We start from the raw sequence: 22,267 nt of genomic DNA, 5'->3' as shown, positions 1-22,267 counted from the left end.
GAATGGAACTTACACATCTCCGATTTGTTTATGTCTACATTTGAGTGAGGTGGATGGGGTGAGGTGGCAATAATAGGGTATTAATTTCATCAACACAAGACAGAACACGAAACAATGGGTATTGAATGGAAGTGATTGTAGAAAGCCTATTGGTCCATATTTCTTGATGCTCTATATTGGAGCGGAGTCTTGAGGTGGGTAGAATATAGTTGTGCATTAATTGGCTGTTGATTGCTGGTGTTGACTTTTTAATGTGTAGTGCCTCGCAAACGTCAAGCCGCCTGCTATCGCTGTATCTATCGATGATTTCTGTGTTGTTTACTAGGATTTCTCTGGCGATGGTTTGGTTGTGGGAAGAGATTATATGTTCCTTAATGGAGCCCTGTTGCTTATGCAACAGGGCTTATGCATAAGCCCTGTTGCAAACAAACTTCCCACAAACAAACTATTACCAGAGTAATCTTAGCAAACAACACAGAAATCATCGATAGATACAGCGATAGCAGGCGGATTGACGTCTGCGAGGCACTACACATCAAGAAGTCAACACCAGCAATCAACAGCCAATTAATGCACAACTATATTCTACCCACTTCAAGACTCCGCTCCAATATAGAAGCATCAAGAAATATGGACCAATAGGCTTTCTACAATTACTTCCATTCAATACCCATTGTTTCGTGTTCTGTCTTGTGTGTGAATTTAATACCCATTTAATACCCATTGTTGAAAGTTCGTTTTCACCTCAACCACCTCACCCAAATGTAGATATAAACTCGAAGATGTGCAAAGCTCTATTCAGTTTCAGTTGTGTGTTTGTAAACTAAAGTCTTTGAAAATGTAATAAGTTTTACGAAACGCGCTCAAGTGTCGCGTCAGACTAGAAATAAAAATGAATTTTGGAGAATTGATCTTTGAATTACCATCAACAGTGAAAAGAAACGTAAGAAAAATAGAGAAAATTCGTGTTAGAATTATTAATCTTACTTTTTCGGTCATATTTAATAATATATGTCTACAGGAAAGACTGCTACCAAAATATACTAATATATATATATATATATATATATATATATATATATATATATATATATATATATATATATATATATATATATATATATATATATATAAATATGTATTAACATTATTAGGTGATGCTATGGTCACAATGCTGAACAGCAGTGCTGTGAGCTCATGCTGCGTGCGCCAACCTTGGTTGCTCACTCAGTCCTGTGGCTCTCACACCTGGGAATGTGTCCTACGATTTTTTTTAAAGATGGCGTCTGTTTACAAGAGCCATGAGAAAGCTGATGTGAACCCCATGTAGCCACAAGAGTTTTGAATGGAATGCTAAAAATATAAATACCTGGAGGCGCATTGCGCACCTCTGTCGAGGGCCTGCAGGCGCATTCCGCAGTTAAGGGGTTAAAGTATAAGTTATGAGTTAAGTCATAAGCATAAGTCATGAGTTAAGCATGTATTGCCAATACGCAACCTTGCTAGAGCCGTTTCCCACCGCTGGTTATGCTGGTTGGAGGAGGGCCACGAGGAGACACTATTCTTAAGATTATGCAGTTTGTTACCAACAATAGAAGACCAACAACCCTGCCAACAGGCAAGGATGGAGGAATGAATAACCGGGTAAAAGTCGAAATAAGGAATACCTTTACGGGAAATGTGACAGGAGCGGATAGCGTCTCTAGCGGCAGCATCTGCACGCTCATTTAAAGAAACACCAATATGGCTGGGAACCCAGCAAAACTCTACGGATTTAAATTTACTCGAGATAAGAAACAGCCAATGTTGAATCTCGACGTCCACCGGATGGACTGGATTAACCCTTTAACTGCACAGGGCGTCTGCAAGCCCACGTCTGGGGTGCGCTACGTGCCTCCGGGTATTTGTATTTTTCACATTCCATTCAAAACTCCCGCGGCTACATGGGGTTCACATCAGTTTCCTCAGGGCTCTTGTAAACAGACACCATCTTTAAAAAAAATCGTGGTCCACATTCCCGGGTGTGAGAGCCTCAGTAGTGAGTGAGCAACCAAGGCTGGCGCTCCGCAGCATGAGCTCACAGCACTGCTGTTCAGCTTGTGATCACAGCAATGCCTAATAATATCAAAATATATATATAACTTGTATTATTTAGCCATGATAGTATTACAGAAGAGCCTGAGTGTGATAATGACTGTGTACAATGTTCAAATATTATTGATTCAATGCTGTTCACGATGTTCACAGCACTAGCCACAGCATTACAGCATTATTTCATCCATCTAGGAATCTTCAAACGACTTCTTAGGTTCCTTTACAAAATAAACTTGTGGTCAATTATGTATTTACAGGATTTAGTCACCAGTATTGTGATAACAGCAGGATTGTGGTGATAATAAGCACTGTGCGTAGTATTGTGGGAGGAGGAATTGTGGTGAGGGAGAGAATTGAGGTAGCCTCAGTGTGGCAGCCACTCTTGTTTTGCTCATCATACGAGCTCAGTGCTTCGCTATGGTGAACACATTTGTACATGGGTATATACAATGTGTGTATATAGTGTAGTAACAGCAACAGGAGTATATTGGGAGAAGCTATTTTGGTGAGGGAGGTGACATAATCATAGCGTCGTCTGTCAGCTGTTGTGTGATTTCTCATGCAGTGTATGGTGGCCACTGTAAACCTTGGACACAATACCGGCTTACTTGCATAGTTCTGGTGAATAAAACATGTAGACAGGTATACATAACATGTGTAAATAGTGTAATAGAAACAATAACAGTATGGTAGGAGGAGCAATGTTGGCGAGTAAGATGTTGGAGGAGTGAGGGAGAGACTGGAAGTTGGAGGAGTGAGGGTGTGACAGCTGACAGTCGCGGAGTGCTGTGTTTGTGGTGAATGTATATAGTGTGTGACAGTGTATAGTGTGTAAATAGACTGTATATATACATAAATTAGCATAATACAATGGAAATATGTGCCGGATATGTGTACACATGTGTCATGCACGTAACACAGTGTTTTCGGACAGTACGGATGTTCTACTGCCATAATATAGTGTTCATTATACATAGGATTGGCATGTAAAAGCATAAAATGTATTTGGAACTGTGCGCAGAAAATGAACAAAAATATATTAGTGGCAACTCGCGCATCCTGCCCCGAGCGCCCTTCCGGGCCCGGGGTCGTATGCCAGGGGCGACCAGGGAATGATGACGTCACGTACGAACTTACGGATACCATAGCAGCTAAAGTACTTACAATTTCGACCTTCTGTTACTATACCCACTCAGGGAAGGGTTTTTTGACACTTTAAAAACAGAAAAGAATTTTGTCCAGAGGTTATATTTACTGCGCTCTGGGGGATGTCATATTTGGAGGCCATGCAGTAAAGGGGTTAAAGGACCCTAGAGCCATGAGGGCTCTACGAGAGTCAACTACAACCACAAAGGAGGATTGACAACGAAAAAGCAGGAGACGAAGAGCATAGAGAATAGCATAAGGTTCAGCTGTGAAGATGCTAGGCTCAGGAGGTAGGCGACACATATAAGTGCGGTCAGGAAAAACAACAGAGTAGCCTACACCGTCCGCAGACTTAGACTCATCGGTGAAGATGGAAACGGAGCAGGAGTGTGAAGAAAAGTGCTCAAGGAAAAGGCGTTTCAGAACCGTAGGAGGGGTAAAGCTTTAGTGATGTGGGTCAAGGATGTGCAAAATGTTGGAAGGGGGACTCTCCATGGGGGCAAGGAAGGAACAATACGAGGAGAAATATTAGAAATACGAACCGAAAGAGAATCCTGTAAGCAAGATAACCGGACAGAAAAAGGGAAGTGGTGAAGATGAATAGGAACTACAGGAGGGGTAAAAATCAAAGCATGACAGAGGCGAGAGGAAGGATGTTGCAAGGACTGCGCAAGATAGGGAAGACAGTAGCGATCATGGCGGTCCTGGAGAGATAGGAAGCCAGTGTCAACATACAAGCTGAGGGCGGGAGTTGAACGAAAGGCACCAGAGCTGAGGCGCAACCCAATATGGTGGAAAGCATCATGACGGTGAAGCGTAGAAAGAGAAGCAGATGAGTAAGCAGGGCAACCATAAACGAGTTTAGACAGGACGAGAGGGAAATGTAAAGAGATGAGCGTGCGCCTATCCATTCCCCAAGAAGTATGGGACAAAACCTTTAGGAGGATAAGGGCCTTATAGAGCATTCAACACGGAGGTAAGAGATATGGGGCAACCAAGACAAATGAGTGTCAAAGATTAACCTCAGCGTAGCGGAATCCTTGTACAGAAGGGGATGACCATAAAGCGATAAAGAGGGACGAAGAACAACATGCTTCTGAGTAAAATTCATAGCACAAGTCTTAGACGAAGAGAACTTGAAGCCATGATCGGTGGCCCCAAGACGATACAGCATCAATTGCTAGTTGAAGCCGCTGTTGAAGGAGAGGCGAATCATCACTTCAACACCAAAGGGTAAGATTGTCGACATAACGCGGAGAAAACGCCAGAAGGAAGGGAAGAAAGAAGACCATTGAGGGCAACCAGAAAAAAAGAGTAGTGCTCAGAACACTACCTTGAGGTACATCCTCATATTGCCTAAAAGGGGCAGAGAGAGTGGTACCAAGCCCCACTCAAAAGGAACGACAAGAGAGGGTAACGGCCTTACCTCCATATCTCTTATCTCCGTGTTGAATGCTCTAAGGCCTTTACCCTTTGGAGGAAAAGAGGAAGATTACCACGAAGGCCAAAAGAATGAAGTTGGGACAGAATATGATGTCTCCAGGTGGTATCGTAAGCCTTTTCCCGGTCAAAAAGGACGGCAACAACAGAGGTCTTCGCAGCAAAAGCAGTACGAATATAGACCTCCAAGTTCACCAGGAACGTTAACCATACGTTCAAAGAGTTTGCAGACACAACTCGTGAGGGCAATAGGGCGGAAGTTCTTAGGGAATGTCCCGAGAGACCCTGGATTCCAAACCGGGAGGACAACGGCATCGAAACAGTCCTCGGGGACTGACGATGACTCCCAGACCCGATTATACAAACTCAGTAAATACTGAGACATGCACGGAGGGAGATGGCGAAGCATCTCATAATGAATGCCATCAGAGCCTGCTGCCGTAGAACCGCAGAGGGCCATGGCAGACTGAATTTCAGAGAATAGGGATCGTTATATGGAAGATTGAGATGGGTGCAGAAATCTAAAGAACGAGATTCAAGAACAGGATAACGAAGAAGGAAAGATTGAGGACGACGAGAACCAGAGCTAACAGACGAAAAGTGTGAACCCAGTTCGGTTGCGACCTGCAATGGGTCCGCCACAAGAGCACCACAGAGGTGAAGGATCGGCGAGACATTGGGAACGAACTTACCTGCTATCTTGCAGATACGCTTCCAGATCTGCGGCACAGAAGTTTTAAACATAATTGTGGATTAAGTTTAAAAATAACATTTATATAATTGGAACACTGATTTTCGTGCAAAAACTTTGCAAAATAAATTGAATTCAGTATAGTAAATAAAAAAGGGATAAACAGTCTAGATATCCATGGATATTGAGACCATATTTATTAAGGATTAACAGTGTCTTTCTTATCATATGGCAAGCTACATTATTCTAAGAATATGGTAAAACTGGTAAAGTAATATTATCATCATAAGTTTAGTTTAGTTCATATATTTTGCACCCCATACCTGTACTGTGGGTAGTAGTGGAAAGGGTTACAGAGGCACATAATGGGCTCAAGGACTGAACCCCACAATTCATTAATCTAAGCTAGTTACAATCTTGATGATCTAGTTACAAAATTCAATGAACAGACTACACTTTACTTCATATTTTCTTAAATACGACAGGGCTAAGTTCTGACTCATTTAAATAAGCCCTAATTTAAGCTCCCTTAACCCTCAAACTGCGCATATCATATATAAATGATATCAAAACCGAAACCGCGCACATCATTTATATATGATTTCGTGTCTAGCGCTATAATTTAAACGCCCCGCCTGGGATAGGGGCAGCTATAGTACAGCCACGACTGATAGTTGCCAGATGCCACCAAGAAAAAAAATCCAGGCCAACATTCTTGGGTGTTACAGCGTCAGTATTGAGCAAGCCACCAAGCCTGGCGCACGCAGCACGAGCTCACAGCACCACTGTTCAGCTTGTGACCAAAGCATCGTCTACAAATACCATAATATAAATGATAATGCTATTATTTAGCAGTGATAGTATTACTGAAGGCCCCTGACTGTGATAAAACTGACCCGGATTCTGATAATAGCAGGATTGTGGTGATATTTAGCGCTGTGCTCCATGGAGGGAGGAGTAATGCTGTGGGAGGGAGGGTTGTGGCGTCATTTTCTGACCGTGTGTGGCCACCATTTATTGACTTCACTCACCATACCAGCTTAGTGGTTTGCTATGGTGAACACAAATGTAGATACTTATATATAACGTGTGTATAGTGTGAGATAACAGCGAGAGGAGTAGGTTGGGAGCCACCATTTTGGTGAGGGAGGAGCGTCGTCTGCACGACTTGGCATGGTGTTTACTGATGGCCACTATGGTCTTTGGGCACCATACCAGCTTATTTGTACAGGTATGGTGAATAAAACAGGTAGATACTTATATATAATGTGTGTATATAGCGTAATAACACCACAAACAATATTGTTGGATGACAAATATTAGTGCGTCTGGCCTTGAGGGCGGCCGCCGATCAGCTGACTGTGTGAGTAGCTACGTCTTAGTGTCTTTACTCACCAAGCTTAGATGTACAGTTATGGTGAACAAAACATGTAAATACGTATATAACGTTTGTGTATAGTGAATAAATACAGAAACAGTATTGTGGGAGGTGAATGAGGGTGAGTGAGGTGGTGTTGAGGGAGGGAGTGGCAGTGAGTGGCTCGCTGGTGTTTGGCGGTCACACCTTGTTGCTTTTTGACTCACAAGACCAACTTAGTAATTCGTATGGGTGTACAAAACATGCAGATACTTATATATAACCTGTGTATATAGTGTAACAACAGCAAAACTATTTGTTTATTGTTTTATGAACATAATAATTGAATCACAAATATGCACACCATAATTTTGAGTACAGCGATGGTTCACACATTTTATAATATAAATATACCACAATTCACTGTATGGAATAATATTACTGCAAAAAAACTAAAAAGAAATCAATCAGAGACATTGAAATAATTAGGTAATAATATATTTGTGGCAACTGCCGTCTGACAGCTCGGGCGGAGTAGACCTCGTCTGGCGAAGGCTCTGCCAATGCCTCTTTTTTGCCACACTTCCCTACCCTATTGCGGCTAAAATATGCCACCTACGATTTTTTTTTTATTTTTTCCGTGATCAGGGAACAAAAATGAACACTTCTATAAGACGAAAGAATTTTTTGGATTTTTTGTTGTTGTTGTGCCTGTGGGTGTGAATGCCATTTGGGCCCCTAGCGGTTTGAGGGTTAAAGCTTGGAAGCTGGAGTTTTGTAGCTCATCTCTTGCCAGTGCTTGGATCGTGTTGCAGCTCCTGGGGCGGTGAACATTGTTGTCTTCAGATGGTCGTAAACCTGTAAGGAGACAAAATTACACACATTTCAGTAACATAAAACAAATATTAAATGTAATAAAAAGCCAATTTCTGGGTGAGCCCCAGTGGCTCCCTTAAGCTACTTCCACATTCATGTACCATCTACTAGGTTGCATCAGCCGTGGAGATCTATTGGTCTACTGGGAACCAGCACCAGAACCTGTCCCCCCTCTGAGAGGGGAGACAAGTAACTTTTATTTATTGATGCCACAAACGGGAAAGGCACCCAGAAAGTCAGAGAGACAAACCACTGCTGGCTCCAACAGAAACTACAGCATAGAGAACCAAGAACTTATGCAAGCTCGTTCATCCCACATCCCTCATTAATTTTTGGGGGAGGGTGGGGGAAGCTCATGGTCAACTGGCCTCTCCACCCACAGTTGTGTGTTAGATGTGACAGATACCCTGATGACCTGGAGGGAGTGAGGAGGGTCAGGGAGCCACCAGGACTCACTCAGAAGTTGGCATTTCATTATATTCAATACTACTTTTCTGGGGGAAGCCCCTTGAGGCTCCTGAAGCTAACTACCCACGGAGAAGAAGAAAACATAGGCACTTATCAGGGATAAGGGAGCACCCTAGGATCAAGACAAAGAGGAGACACCTGGCCAATATACACAGCCCAAAGCAACACGAGTGCTTAGGCCCAGTAACATTAACCCTTAGACCGCGTAATACATATATAGATGATTTGACTAAGAAAACCGGTACCGCGCAATACATCAATAGTTGTTTTCGTGTCTAGCGCTATAATTTAAACGCCCCGCGTGGGATAGGGGCAGTCATCGGCGAGCCGCACTCGACCATAAACAAACGCCACCTGGGAAAAATATCTAGCGTAGGCCGCCACTATGTACAGGCCCCAGTTACCCGGCGGACACCATGGCGAGTGCATCAAGTTCCAAAGATCAACCACGCTCAACGAGGCGTTCATCGCAACCTCTGACCGAGGATGAAATTAATAAGAATTTGTTCCCGGATGGTGATGAATCTGATATTCAGATTCAGATTCAGATTCAGATGTTTATTCAGGTAAGGTATATACATACAAGTGATGTTACATTAATGGATTGATATATAGATAGAGCTAGTACATACAATGCCTAAAGCCACTATTACGCAATGCGTTTCGGGCAAGAAAAACATTAATATCTAGAACTTAATACTAATTGAGCATAAAGAATAAAAAGTGTTGAGAACAAATACAAATAAAGATAAGAAAAAGGGGGAACATGACTGAAAAAGCAGCACAAATACAATAGGTTGACAAACAGTGTTGATTAAAAAAAAAGAAAATTAAGGACATGGGTTGACAATAGAGGAGTGAGGTAGGTTACAGGGAATTTATTAGGTAGTGTTTAGTTTTTATCTTAAATTGGTTGAGAGAGGTACTGTCTTTAACATGGTTGGGAAGGTCATTCCACATTCTGGGCCCCTTGATTTGTAGAGCATTTCTGGTTTGATTAAGTCGTACTCTAGGAATATCAAAACTGTATTTATTTCTGGTGTGGTGCTCATGGGTTCTGTGACAACCTTCTATGAAGCTTTTGAGATCAGGATTGGCATTACAATTTAGCGTTTTGTATATGTATAGTACACATGAGAGAATGTGCAGTGACTTAATGTCTAACATATTCAGGGATTTGAATAGGGGTACCGAGTGATGTCTGGGGCCAGAATTGGATATTGTCCTAATAGCAGCTTTGTGTTGAGTAATTAGAGGACGTAAATGATTTTGGGTAGTAGAGCCCCAAGCACAAATACCATAGTTGAGCTATGGATAGATAAGGGAGTAATAGTCACCAGGGCAGGGCGTGGTACATAATATCTGATCTTAGAAAGAATGCCCACAGTTTTTGAAACTTTTTTAGATGTTTAGAATGTGTCCCTGGAAATTCAGCTTGTGGTCAATGAGAATGCCAAGGAATTTGCCATCTAATTTGTTACAAATTTGGGTATTGTTTATTTTGAGATTTATTTGATTAGAGGATTTATTGCCAAACAGAATATAGAAAGTTTTGTCAATGTTAAGGGTGAGTTTGTTGGCAGTTAGCCACAGATGGACTTTATTTAGCTCAGTATTTACTGTGGCATTTAGAGCAAGGGGATCAGGACTGGAGTAAATGAAGGTTGTGTCGTCAGCAAATAGGATTGGTTTGAGGTGTTGGGAGGCATTTGGAAGGTCATTAATGTAGATGAGAAAGAGGAGAGGGCCAAGTATGCTGCCCTGGGGAACACCAATGTTGATGGGTAGGGTGGGAGAAATTGTATTATTCACAGAAACACATTGGAGCCTGTCAGTAAGGTAGGATTTGAGGTATTGTAGGGAGTGTCCTCTGACACCATAATGATGTAATTTAAGAAGAAGGTTTTGGTGGTTGACAGTATTGAAAGCTTTACGTAGGTCCACAAATAACCCAACAGGGAACTCATTTTTATCAAGAGCTGTATGAATCGAGTTAAGCATACTAATAAGTGCATCGTTAGTGCTTTTTTTGGGCCTGAAGCCATATTGGCAAGGGCTAAGTATATTGAGTTTGGCTAGATATGAGTAAAGCTGCTTATAGATTAGTTTTTCAAAAATTTTTGACAAGTTTGGCAGGATTGATATAGGTCTGTAGTTGTTAACATCTGTGAGATCACCACATTTGTGGACAGGCGTTACTCTCGCTTTTTTTAGAATATCTGGAAAGGTTTGGAGTTCAAGTGACTTGTTGAAGAGCAAAGCAATAGCAGGGGCTAAAGATCTGGAAGCTTTTTTGTAGATTAAAGTTGGTATCTCCTCAAGGGCACCAGACTTGGTTTTAAGGGAAAGGATTATCTCATTGACGTCAATGGAATTAATAGGCTTTAGATACAGAGACTGGGGATAGTTCCCTGTAAGATAGTCCTTAATGTCAGTACTGGAAGATGGAATATCATTAGCAAGGGATGAACCAATGGAAGAGAAGAACCTATTGAACTCAATAGCAGAATCAGAGGCTGAAAGCTGACCATCGTTATTAGACAGGAGAGTCGGTTTGTTATTTAAAGACTTCTTTGATCCCAATATTTGTGAAATTGTTCTCCATGTTTGTTTAATGTTGCTCTTTATTTGGGTAAATTTATCTTCGTAGTACTTAGTTTTGGCTCGTCTAATTATCTTAGATAGCAATAATGAGTAATTCTTTGAGAATTCTTTGGAGATAATCCCTAACCTATACTTTTTCTCAAGGTCATGTTTTTTATTAATAGATTTAAGTATTCCCTTTGTAAGCCAGGGATTGTTAAGCCTTTTGGTTGTGACTTGTTTTGTAAGCATAGGACAGTGGGTATTATAAAGGCTAAGAGTTGTTTGTAGAAAAGATTGCACTGCTAGGTTGATGTCCCCTATGTTACCTAACTCGGACTCCCAGTTGACATTATCAGCAGCAGTTATAAAATTGTTTATAGCAGTTTCATTGTGCAGCCTAAAGCTTAACTCCCTTGTTTCTAGAGGTGGTTTGCTAATGTTAGTTAAGAGAAATGTGGGGTAATGGTCTGTAGTGCTATCGGTGATTATACCTGAAGTAAGCGGAGAGGTTATATTTGTCCAGATGTGATCTAGAGTCGTGGCAGTGCTATCAGTGATTCTAGTAGGTCTAGTGATTAAGGGTATGAGGAAGCAGGAATTCATACAGTTGAGGAAGCTAACAGCAGTAGGGTGTTCTGGCTCGCAGAGGTCAATATTAAAGTCCCCTGCGATAATTAGGTGGTTTTTGTTCAGTCTGTTATCAAGTATTAGATTTCTAAGGTTTGAGTTGAATTCGGACACATCAGTGTTAGGAATTCTATAAACTGCACCCACAGACAGGATAGACTCGGCACCCTTGACTCTGAAGCTGGCGAAGATATACTCCCCATAGCAGTCTCTAGTTCTAATTTCTTTTAAGCATGTTAGTTCTTGGTGGTAGTAAAGAGCAGTGCCACCACCTCTCTGAAGTTGACGACAGTTGTGGATTGCTGAGTAGTTAGGCATGTTAAAGAGTTGAGTAGTATCATCTTTCAACCATGTTTCAGTAAGTATAATAAAAGAGAAATTGTTGTCAATAGCTTCAATCAAGGCACTAACATCATTGAAGTGTTTGCCTAGGGATCTAACGTTCAAATTGATTACAGAGATATTGTGACTATGAGTTAATACATTGTTTACATCATGTGCTGCAAAATATCTGCAATTTAGATCATTAAAGTGATTATTGTCATAGATAGTGGATAAGAGGTTAAGTTCTGGGTCTATACTTGACTGCATAAAAAAAAGCTGATTGCCGGAAAAACAAGAAAAACAAAAAGAAATAAAAGTACACAATACTGTACCAAACAAACACAAAAGGGGCTTACAGGGGTACAATGGAGTAAGGGAGTATGGCTAGGCTAGGAAACCTAGGTAATGAATGAGATTAAAGAAAAAACATATAAACATGGACTATACAAAACACAAGATATAGATATACAAAACAAAAATATAAACAGGACTAAGCAATACAAAAAAATTGAGCAAAAATTAAAAAAGAGGTAGATTGCTTACAGGTACTCTCAGGTACACTGTAAGTAACAATAGACAGAAAATATATGTCAATATAGAAAAGAATGTCACAATACAATAAGATAAGCAATTACATGAACAGATGAAAAACAAATCTGCTGTAAAAATAGGAAGTAATTATAGCAAAGCACAATATAATAATATAACAATACAATAAGAGCTTACAAAGTATTGAGTCTGCTAAATTAGAGAATAATTATGGCAGGACACAACAATAAATGCAAGCAAACAAGGAATTGAAACAATTAGAGGTGGAATTAAGGTCACTAGATAGCCATGGAGGATGCACAAGTTTGGCGGAGAGAACAAAAAATCATTAGAGACTGTCAAGATGAATATATAAAAAAATTTGACAAATGATAATTGTAAAGTAAAATAATCTTAAAGAAAATAAATTTTATTAAGCTTAGTTTTAACTTATAATTAGTAGGAACTTAATTAAAAGAACAAAAATGAGATCAATAATTGATTTCAATAAATGACATAGATCAATACAAATAAATTTAAATTTAAAATATAAATGGAATTAGGGTAAGATTAGATTTAAGAGTAAAATTTTACAATGAAACTGAGGTAGATGCTTGAATAAGTGCATGGAGACTTGATGGATTAATTAGGAAATTATATGAATAGGAGAACATCAGGTAAATGGTAAGGCAGAGACAGCACCTTAGACAAAGTTAGGTTAGGCTCAGGCACTGAAAGAGTTATTTTAAGTACTGGCATTGGTCGGGTTCAGGTTTTCAGATATACCACAATCACTTAAGAAGGCCAGGAGTTGTTGGTCACATTTTATTTCATATCTTTTTCCTGTAGCTTCTTTCTTCGCAATAATCGTACCATTCCTTGTGTAGCACTGCTTGATAAGACCAAGGTTTTGTTTGCGTATTTGGCGCAGCCTGTAGAGGAGGGATCCACGCTGCTTAGTAAGACACTCATTTATATAGAGGTTGGTTTTTTGCTGAGCAGCTGTTTGCATGAGGTCAAACTTCTCAGAGGGATTTGCAAGTTTGATGAGCATTCTCCTGTTACGGGGATTGTTTTTATCTATCCTAATAGCCGATTTGATTTGAACATTGACACTGATCTTTGAATTAATTAGGGTGTTGGCTATGTTACAGCAATCCTCACCTTGTTGTTCAGCAGGTAGATCAGTAGAGCTAATTATCAGGGAGTCATGAAGTTGTTGTTGCTCTTGGTCATCTTTGGAAGCCGCCTGGTGAGTCTGAAGGAGATTGATCTGTTTTTCCAGCTTTTTAAGGAGGTCACTTTGAGCTGTGAGGGTTTCTTCAGCCTGAATCTTACGTATTTCATCCATTGCAACATTTGCAACAGTTTGTACGTTGAGAATTTCTTGGTTGTTGTTCATCGACGATTTAAGGAGGCAGTCTATGGTATGTTGTTGTCGGGCGACTGTGTCTTGGAGGGCCAAAATAGCTTCTGATTGCATTTTCACAAGGTTGTGCAGTTTCTGGAGCCATGGATTACTTCGGAGAGGTTTGAAGTTTAAACAGGGAGCCATAGATTGAGTGAATTCTAAAGCTAGAGATCCGAGGTGAGTTGAAGGGGGGGAGTGAGGAGAGGGAGCAGATGCTGTGTTTACAAACATCGGCGAGGGTTGCGGCGTTGCCAGTGTTTCATTCAGAACTCTAGGAGTAATGGAACCAGAGCGAGAGGCACCCCTACCTTGCTTGTTGTTATGTTTGGGCATGTTTTCGACGAATAGATTCTTGGTAGCGTTTCTAAAGGTAGATACTTGGTGAATTATAGTAGGGATGACTAGCGTATTGGGAACACTTGGCAGAAGGGTCGTAGAAAGGTGAAAATTGGTTAATTTTGGTTGATTTCTGTTGAGGTTCACTGTGAGTTATGTCATATTAAGTCTCCATGCACTTAACTCGTGCTAGGCAGCAGTTAGGCCATGCAACGTTGAGTGGAGACGAAATTAAGCACGAAATTTCAGCAGCTGTGGCGGAGCCAGTACCACCGTCAGCGTTCCCGCCGCCATATTGATGACTCCGACATTGATCACGACTACACACAGCCCTCAGAAGTGGATACGATCGACGACGAGTGTGAACATGCTGGTTCCACAATGGCTAGGCCTAGCATCTCACTCATGCCTCCTCGCCCTCACTCTATCCCACTTTGTGCCAGATCACACAGTTCATGTGCTACCTTGCAAGATACAGTATTGATGTTTTGGTCATTGATAAGGACTACACACAATTGACTGATGATAGTAGCACAGACAGTGAATTTGAGATACAGCCTGCTCCCATGGTGAGGCCTACATGCTCACCAGTGCTGCCTCGCCCAGTATCTGCTCCAGTTCACCCATGACCACACAGTTCTTGTACTTATTTGGAGTATGAGGATATTTTGGGTGACAAGTCAGAGGAAGGTGACTCTTTTTCTGGTTTTAGTGAAGTGGATTCAGAGCATAGTATTACCACGCCTGTCACTAGTGCCAGTGGTGTTACCAAGCGAGATTTTGCCGCGTCAGCAGCGTCTCGCCTAGCCAAGCGCCGCCACATGACACCACATGAGGAACCATCACTCCACATGTTCACGTGATTTTACTCCACGTTCATGTAGCACTCGTACTTTGCGAAGATGGGCTTCAGCTCCTTGTCCACGGTGTGCAATGATTCCTCGCCGTGGTGTTGCTGTTTCGTCTCGCAGGACACCAGGTGTACTTGTGTGGAGTGATGGTGACGATTTTATTCCTCTAATTCCTGCCTCTGACAATAAAGACATTGGGAATACAGACATTTTCCCTGATACTGGTGAGGACATGTGTGAAATAGATTATTTTACAGCATTTTATGATGAGCCGCTCATGGAATATATTGTACACCAAACGAACCTTCATGTGGCTCATCTCATTGGAAAAGAGATAACAGAATATTCATGATTGAAGCGTTGGAAAAACACAACTGTAGGTGAAATGTATGTATTTTTGGCACTATATATGTTGATGAAACATTGTGTAAAACACGATATCACAGATTATTGGAGCAAAGACCAGACTGTTCCATCACCTTTGTTCGGGAAATATATGTCCCGAGACAGGTTTCAGATACTCCTCAGGTGTCTGCATTTTGCAAGTAATGAAGACTGGACAGAGGATGATAGACTTTGGAGAGTCAGGCACATTATGAATGATGTGATTGGAAAGTACAGAGATTTCTACGTTCCAGCACAGAAGCTGGTGATTGATGATTCCCTTGTGCTTTTCAAAGGACGTGTTGCCTTCAAGCAGTATATTCCCACCAAACACAACAGATTTGGAATGAAATTCTTTGTTCTTTATGACTGTGAAACATGATACATGTTACACATGATTCTGTATTCTGCTAGCGATATAGACATTCCCGGTAATGACCAACATGGTTTCTCAGGTAGTGTGGTGAAGTCACTGATGGCATCATGGATGAACAAGGGCCACATTTTATACTCGGATAACTACTATACAAGTCCCATGCTAGCTAGGTTCTTGATTGAAAATAGAGTTGGATTGGTTGGCACAGTAAAGCCAAGAAGAAGGGAAATGCCAGTGTTTGACAATAAACTTGAAGTTGGTGACAGCCAGCTAAGAAAAAGTGATCAAATACTCTCAGTTAGGTGGAAAGACAAGAGAGAAGGGATGCCGGGGAGCCTCCGGGACTCACCCAGAAAATGGCGTTTCATTACATTCAATGCTGGTTTTCTGGGGGGAGTGCTGTCGGTTCCACGGAGCTAACTACCCACAGACGGAAAAAGAGGGACTTACCCGGGAGGCAGTCATCGCTCATTCCTCAACTCGAAGCCGAGACAACTGGCTGCAACTGCCGACACAGGCCCGACTGGGCCCAGGGACATTCACAAGGTAACGAGCAGCCAGGACCCTGTTCGAACGCCAAAATCCCCGCGCCCGAATATCAGACCAAGACATATTCCCAAAGACGGCAGCAAGAGCCGTGAACTTACGAACGTCATATGGGCACGGGGATAGACTGCAGGCTGGCTGGACTTAATAACCCTGCGGACGACCTGGGAGACCCGAACCCGCGAACAGGGAAGAAGGGAAACCGGACCAACCCACAGCACGTCCCCGGACACAGAAGCCGTGGCGCACAAATAACGGCGAAGCGCCGCAACCGGACACAAAACATAATGCACCCCCGGCCTGACCAACCAAGCATCAACCACCCATGGACCCCTCCGGAACGCAGCAGTCTCATTCTTCGCCAGAAAAGAAGGAGACGGCTGCAAGCGAACAAAACAATCACCACGACCAAAAGAGCAGAAACCCCTGCACCGGAGGAGAGCATGAAGCTCCCCTACCCGACCCCCAGAGGCCAAAGCCAACAAGAAAAGTGCCTTGGAAAAAAATCCTGGACCGAAGGGGCCACAACGAAACGAGGAGACGAAAGGAAAGCGAGCACTCTGTCCAAAGACCAGGACGGCTCAGGCGGCGCATGAGTAGGCCAGAGGTGAAACAATGCACGAGACAGCTTACGAACGGGGCAGACATAACATCGATACCGAAGGCAAGCTGAAGCGGCTCCGCCAGCGCCGCACGACAGGAGGCGACAGTGTTAGGCTTAATATGACGGTCCTGAAACAACCACGAGAGGAAGGACAAGACCACCCAAACAGACAAGGAATTAACACGACAAAGACGCAAAAAGAAACAGAAAGACCGCCAGGAAACTTCATACTGCCGCCGAAAAGAAGCCCTCAGGTGGGACACCAACAAGGAGGCCACCTGATCACCATAGAGATGATGATAGACTAGTAAAAAAACCCATATGTGAAGACTCGAGGAGAAGATCGAACTAGCCACGTGACGTACCGGCCCGATCTGCTGAAAGAGGCGGAGCCGCGGGAAAACCCTCGAGTTCGGACACCAAGCAACCAGCGCCTGAAACCAAGGCTGGGCCGGCCACCAAGAGGCCAGAAGGACAACTCTCCCCTGGTAAGTCTAAGGGAGTCAGGACCTGGAGCAACAGCAGAACTGGGGGAAAGAGGTACAGGAACCCCCACCTCGACCAGTCTAGCCGAAAGGCGTCGACCTCGACAGCCTCGCGATCAGGGAAGGGCGCCGCATAAACGGGAAGACGCCGCGACCACGCCGACGTGAAGAGGTCCACCTCGGGGTGCTCGAACGTCTGGCAAAGCCAATGGAAGGACTCGTCGTCGACCGTCCACTCCGTGGAGAGGGGAACAAAGCGAGACAGGGCGTCGGCCAAGACGTTGGACACGCCCTGTACGTGAACCGCCAGGAGAGCCAAACCCCAAGAACTCAGTAGACGAGTCACCCGAAGCGACCAACCCCAAAGAGACAAGGACCGCATTGAACCCCCGCGGTTCAGGCAATGAACCATTGGAGAGCAGTCCAAATGAAGCCAAATCGTCGATCTGTGGGCCACCAGAATCCCAACGGATCCCAACGCCCCTGGCCGGCCTAGTGAGCACTGGTCACAAAACCCCAGCCGAGATACGGCGCATCCGTGTACACATCGAGCGAGGGCTCGGGTAGGCGCCAAAGCACTGAACCCCGAAAAACCCAAAGAGGAAGCCGGTGACGCAGCAACTGACGCAAGGCCCCCGGGGGTCGAACTCTGCGATCCCGAGAGAGGCGGAAGGGGGGGCCCCGAAGGAACCAGAACAGCCGACGAAGCCAAACCTGACCCGGCGGGTAGACCACCATCGCGATGTTCAGGCTCCCGCACAGCCCTTCGAGCAACCGCCGGGTGACCCGAGGGCCCACCAGAAACAGACGAAGGCGGGACAGCTGCCGCAGGAGAGACTCCGGAGGGAGAGACAAGGAGGCGGTTCGAGAGTCCCAAACAAGACCCAGCCAAGTCCGAACCTGAGAGGGAACCAGATGGGACTTCTTCCAGTTCACCAAGAACCCAAACCCGGCGACCAGTTGCACTAACATCGCACATCATAAAAGTATTTGAGAGAGTGATTAGGAGTCAGGTCACCAATTTCATGGAGACCAATGACCTTCACAACCCAGGCCAACATGGATTTCGAGCGGGAAGATCGTGCCTATCACAGCTACTTGAGCACTACGACAAAGTCACTGAGGCATTAGAAGAAAAACAGAATGCTGATGTGATATACACGGACTTCGCAAAGGCTTTCGATAAATGTGACCATGGCATGATAGCACACGAAATGAAGTCAATGGGAATAACCGGTAAAGTAGGACGCTGGATACTCAGTTTTCTGTCAAACAGAACTCAGTGAGTAACGGTCAACCATATAAAATCTAGTCCAAGTGCAGTGAAAAGCTCTGTACCTCAGGGTACAGTCCTTGCACCGCTGCTTTTCCTTATTCTCATATCGGATATAGACAAAAATACAAGTTACAGCTTCGTATCATCCTTTGCAGATGACACAAAAATCAGTATGAAAATTACTTCGGCTGAGGACATTGAAAAACTTCAAGCTGATATTAATAAAGTTTTCGACTGGGCATCAGAAAATAACATGATGTTTAACAGTGATAAATTCCAGGTACTCAGGTACGGTAAAAAATGAGGACCTTAAACATAATACAGAGTACAAAACACAATCAAATGTACCCATAGTAGGAAAACAGCATGTAAAGGATTTGGGAATAATAATGTCTGACGACCTAACGTTTAAGGAGCATAACCAAGCAAATATTGCGACAGCCAGAAAAATGATAGAATGGATTACGAGAACTTTCAAATCCAGGAATCCCATCACAATGGTTGTACTCTTCAAGTCACTTATGTTGTCCTGTCTTGAGTACTACTCAGTTCTCACTTCCCCCTTCAGAGCAGGAGAGATTGCTGAAATAGAGGGAATACAGAGAACATATACGGCACGCATAGACGCAATAAAGCACCTAAATTATTGGGATCATCTCAAAGCCCTCCAAATGTACTCACTAGAAAGAAGACGAGAGAGATATCAAATAATATACACCTGGAACATACTGGAGGGCCAAGTACCAAATCTACACAGTAAAATAACAACGTACTGGAGTGAACGATATGGAAGAAAATGTAGAATAGAACCAGTGAAGAGCAGAGGTGCCATAGGCACAATCAGAGAACACTGTATAAACATCAGAGGTCCGCGGTTGTTCAACGTGCTCCCAGCAAGCATAAGAAATATTGCCGGAACAACCGTGGACATTTTCAAGAGGAAACTAGATTTATTCCTCCAAGGAGTGCCGGACCAACCGGGCTGTGGTGGGTACGTGGCCCTGCGGGCCGCTCCAAGCAACAGCCTGGTGGACCAAACTCTCACAAGTTAAGCCTGGCCTCGGGCCGGGCTTGGGGAGTAGAAGAACTCCCAGAACCCCATCAACCAGGTATCAACCAGGTAACCAGACGAGCTGGGAAAGAACCAAATCCCTGGCTAGCAAGCAAGCTGATCGACTGGGAGCCCAAACCAGCCAGTCGTCGAGGTAGGCCAACACCCAAACACCTAGGTGACACAAACGAGCCACCACAACCCGTGTAAGGCACGTGAACACGAGAGGTGCCAGGTTCAACCCGAACGGGAGACAACGAAAGCGGTAACTCAGATGCCCCAGAACAAAACCGAGCCAGTCCCTGAACCGTGGATGAATCAGGACATGCCAACAAGCGTCCCGGAGGTCCAGGGACACCATCCAATCGCCCGGCTCCAAGAGGAGCCGAACCTGAGACAGCGTAGTCATCCGAAAGGAGGGGCAATGAACCCAGGGGTTCAGACGGGACAAGTCCAGAATGAACCACAGGTCCGCGCAGTCCCGTTTCGGAACCGGAAATAGACGGGAAACCCATCTGAGGGACGACGTCGTTTCGACGACGCCCAAGTGTACCCACTCCAAGACGACTCGACAGAACACAGGGGAAGAAACCTGCCCTGCCAGCCCCGACCCCCCCAAAGGGGCAGGGGCCACCCAACGCCACCGTAGGCCGCGAGACACGACCCGAAAGGCCCAAGAATCGTGGGACCAGGTGCGGGCGAATAGTGCAAGCCGCCCCCCCATCGCCCGGTCAATGGGGCAAACCGCGAAAGGGCCGGCGACCCTTACTAGACCCCGAACCCCGCACAGAGCGAACACCGCAGGTCCGGAGTAGGAGCTGAACCCGAACCTGACACCAGAGGCCTACCACGACGTGAGGAACCCCGAGCCCTGGCATGACCCTTCCGGGAAGACCCACCCCGGGACCCCCAGAAAACCAACAAGTCCGACATCGGACGACAAGCCTCCGACGCAGCCTGAATAAACTGCGCCATGGCCTGTTTGTCCTCAAACAGAAGAGGACAAAAAGGTGAAGAACGTCTAAGAGCCAGAGCCCAAGCAGATTCCACGGAGGAACCCAGCACCGTCTGCCGACATGTGAGACAGGAAGCATAAAACAGGGAAACTGCATCCCACAAAATCAGCGTGAACAGCTTCAACGAGGCAGCCGACGAACGCGCAGCAGAGGACAAGGTGCCGGTCCCCAGGACAGACCCAAGCATCCTCACATCCTCCACGAGCCAATCCGAGGACAGCTCTAGGAGGGAAAAAACCGCAAGGCCGAAGCCAAAAGGCCCCGGGCGCGCAAGTCCTCCGCAACAAGCAGCGCCAAAAGGATGGGAACCTGCACATGGAGCTGAATAACACCCACATCGCAGGGAAGGGCAGGGGCAAACAAGCACTCATTCAGGTACTCAAGCTCGACCCCCAGAAAAATCTGAAGCACCGTGGAAGTTTCCTGCCACTCCAGCGTGCGGAAACGAAAGAAGGAATGCCAGGAATCCAGAACAAACAAGGGGCAGTCTGCTAGCCAGGAAGACTCCGGAACCTCGTAACGGAGCCAGAAAGGGAACGAAGTCCCAAACCTGAACTCGGACGGATCCATTTCTGATGCATAATCCGGGTCATGCAGGAGTTAAGCTGCAAAAGCCGCTCGCACCACACCAGGTTGGATGCGATAAGCCGAAAACCTCCGGAAGGACGGAACTGACGTACCCAGAGGAACACGGAACCGAACCCGGGGAGGGGCCGACCCCAAATCCAACTCGTATCGTACGCAGAAGAGGGGAAAAGAAAACCCCACTCCTTGTAACAATAAGCCTCGCTCAGAGGGAAGAAAAACCCAGGTGGGGTCCAGGGGGCCCAAGGCCCCTAAGTCAGCCCCTCCCCCAGCCTCGAAGTCCTTCACCAGAGGACCCGAGACCGAGTCCTCTCGCCGAGCCCCAACCCTGCAAGACAAGGACGGAGCAGCCGGAAAAGCTGGAGGAAGGGGGCCCACTGGTCAGACCCAGAAGCTTCGGCCGGGAGACAAGACTCGAATGCCTCTGCCGCCCCCCCGGAAGTGGTACCCCCCGAAGCTGCCAGAGTCTCGAGATCAAGTAACCCCTCCTCTGACCCCGAAACCCTCAGACGCTTCGGGGCCGGAAGCAGGGGGGAGGGCCCAGAACGAACAGAAGGGGAAGGACGAGGAGGTGCGGACTGAACCAGGATCGAAGCGGCCCCACCCCCAAGTCCAGGTCTCGAAAAGCAAAGCGGGGCAGCCCCGGGCATCCGGATGGGCAACCAACCGAGCACGTTGCAACAGACGAAACCTAGACAGCAACGCATGCGCCGCCTGTACCCGAAGAGAATCATCAGAGGATTGGGTAAATTGAGTCACAAGCAAGCAGCAACACTCACAGGACTCAGGGTCGAAAGTATCACCGACCCAACAGGCAGCGTGGCAGAGGCAAAAACAATGAGGGTCACCCTGAAACAAGGGGACCAAGCAACCCTCAAACTCGCACACAGCGAGTGGGGACTCCGGGGTCACATCCATCGAACCCACGCGCCCCCTAGGGGATTCCCAGGGTCCTGAGCATTTACTTTAAGAGGACTCGCGCTCAGGTAGTCCCAGGCCGGGCGCTGCTAACCGGCGCCCAAAACTACCAAGCGAACTTCTATAGCTGTACCCCAGGGACGTGTACACTCACGGGGACCTAGCAGGGGGCGCCACCGAGGAGAACAGTGGAAGGGCATAAACAAACGGAATAAAACGACAGAAACCCCCACCAGGCAAAAAACAAAAAGAAAAACAAAACCTCGCAAGAGGACAGCGAACCCCAAGGAA

At 45.2% G+C, this 22,267-nt stretch overlaps 2 protein-coding genes across 2 annotated transcripts in view; both read right to left on the bottom strand.

Annotated features, from left to right (window-relative positions):
• Nucleotides 1-5,545: 5,545 nt before the first annotated feature.
• Nucleotides 5,546-22,267, bottom strand: part of LOC123757281 (peroxisomal acyl-coenzyme A oxidase 3) — a 249,864-nt gene continuing 233,142 nt past the window's right edge. Inside the window, exon 9 of the mRNA XM_045740829.2 lies at nucleotides 5,546-7,586. Within this exon, the coding sequence (XP_045596785.2) occupies nucleotides 7,482-7,586 (105 nt within the window). The 3' untranslated portion in view covers nucleotides 5,546-7,481. The remainder of the gene's footprint in view (nucleotides 7,587-22,267) is intronic.
• Nucleotides 11,700-15,275, bottom strand: LOC138364288 (uncharacterized). Its single transcript, XM_069323867.1, has 2 exons — nucleotides 13,302-15,275; nucleotides 11,700-13,069 (listed from the first exon to the last, which is right to left on the bottom strand). Exons 1-2 carry the CDS (start codon nucleotides 13,879-13,881, stop codon nucleotides 12,963-12,965), a joined length of 687 nt encoding a protein of 228 aa, XP_069179968.1. The 5' UTR covers nucleotides 13,882-15,275; the 3' UTR covers nucleotides 11,700-12,962.

The sequence above is a fragment of the Procambarus clarkii genome, chromosome 13 (assembly GCF_040958095.1).
Source record: "Procambarus clarkii isolate CNS0578487 chromosome 13, FALCON_Pclarkii_2.0, whole genome shotgun sequence".
In the NCBI taxonomy this organism is placed as follows: Eukaryota; Metazoa; Arthropoda; class Malacostraca; order Decapoda; family Cambaridae; genus Procambarus; species Procambarus clarkii.
The sequence above is the reverse complement of the archived record's forward strand: the minus strand, read 5'-3'. Positions and strand labels throughout refer to the sequence as shown.

Coding starts and splice junctions, on each gene's coding strand:
- LOC138364288 (XM_069323867.1), bottom strand. CDS start 13,881: ATGCCCAAACATAACAACAAGCAAGGTAGGGGTGCCTCTCGCTCTGGT. Junction 13,070..13,301: donor TCTACCTGCTGAACAACAAG/GTGAGGATTGCT, acceptor CCTCCTCTACAG/GCTGCGCCAAATACGCAAAC.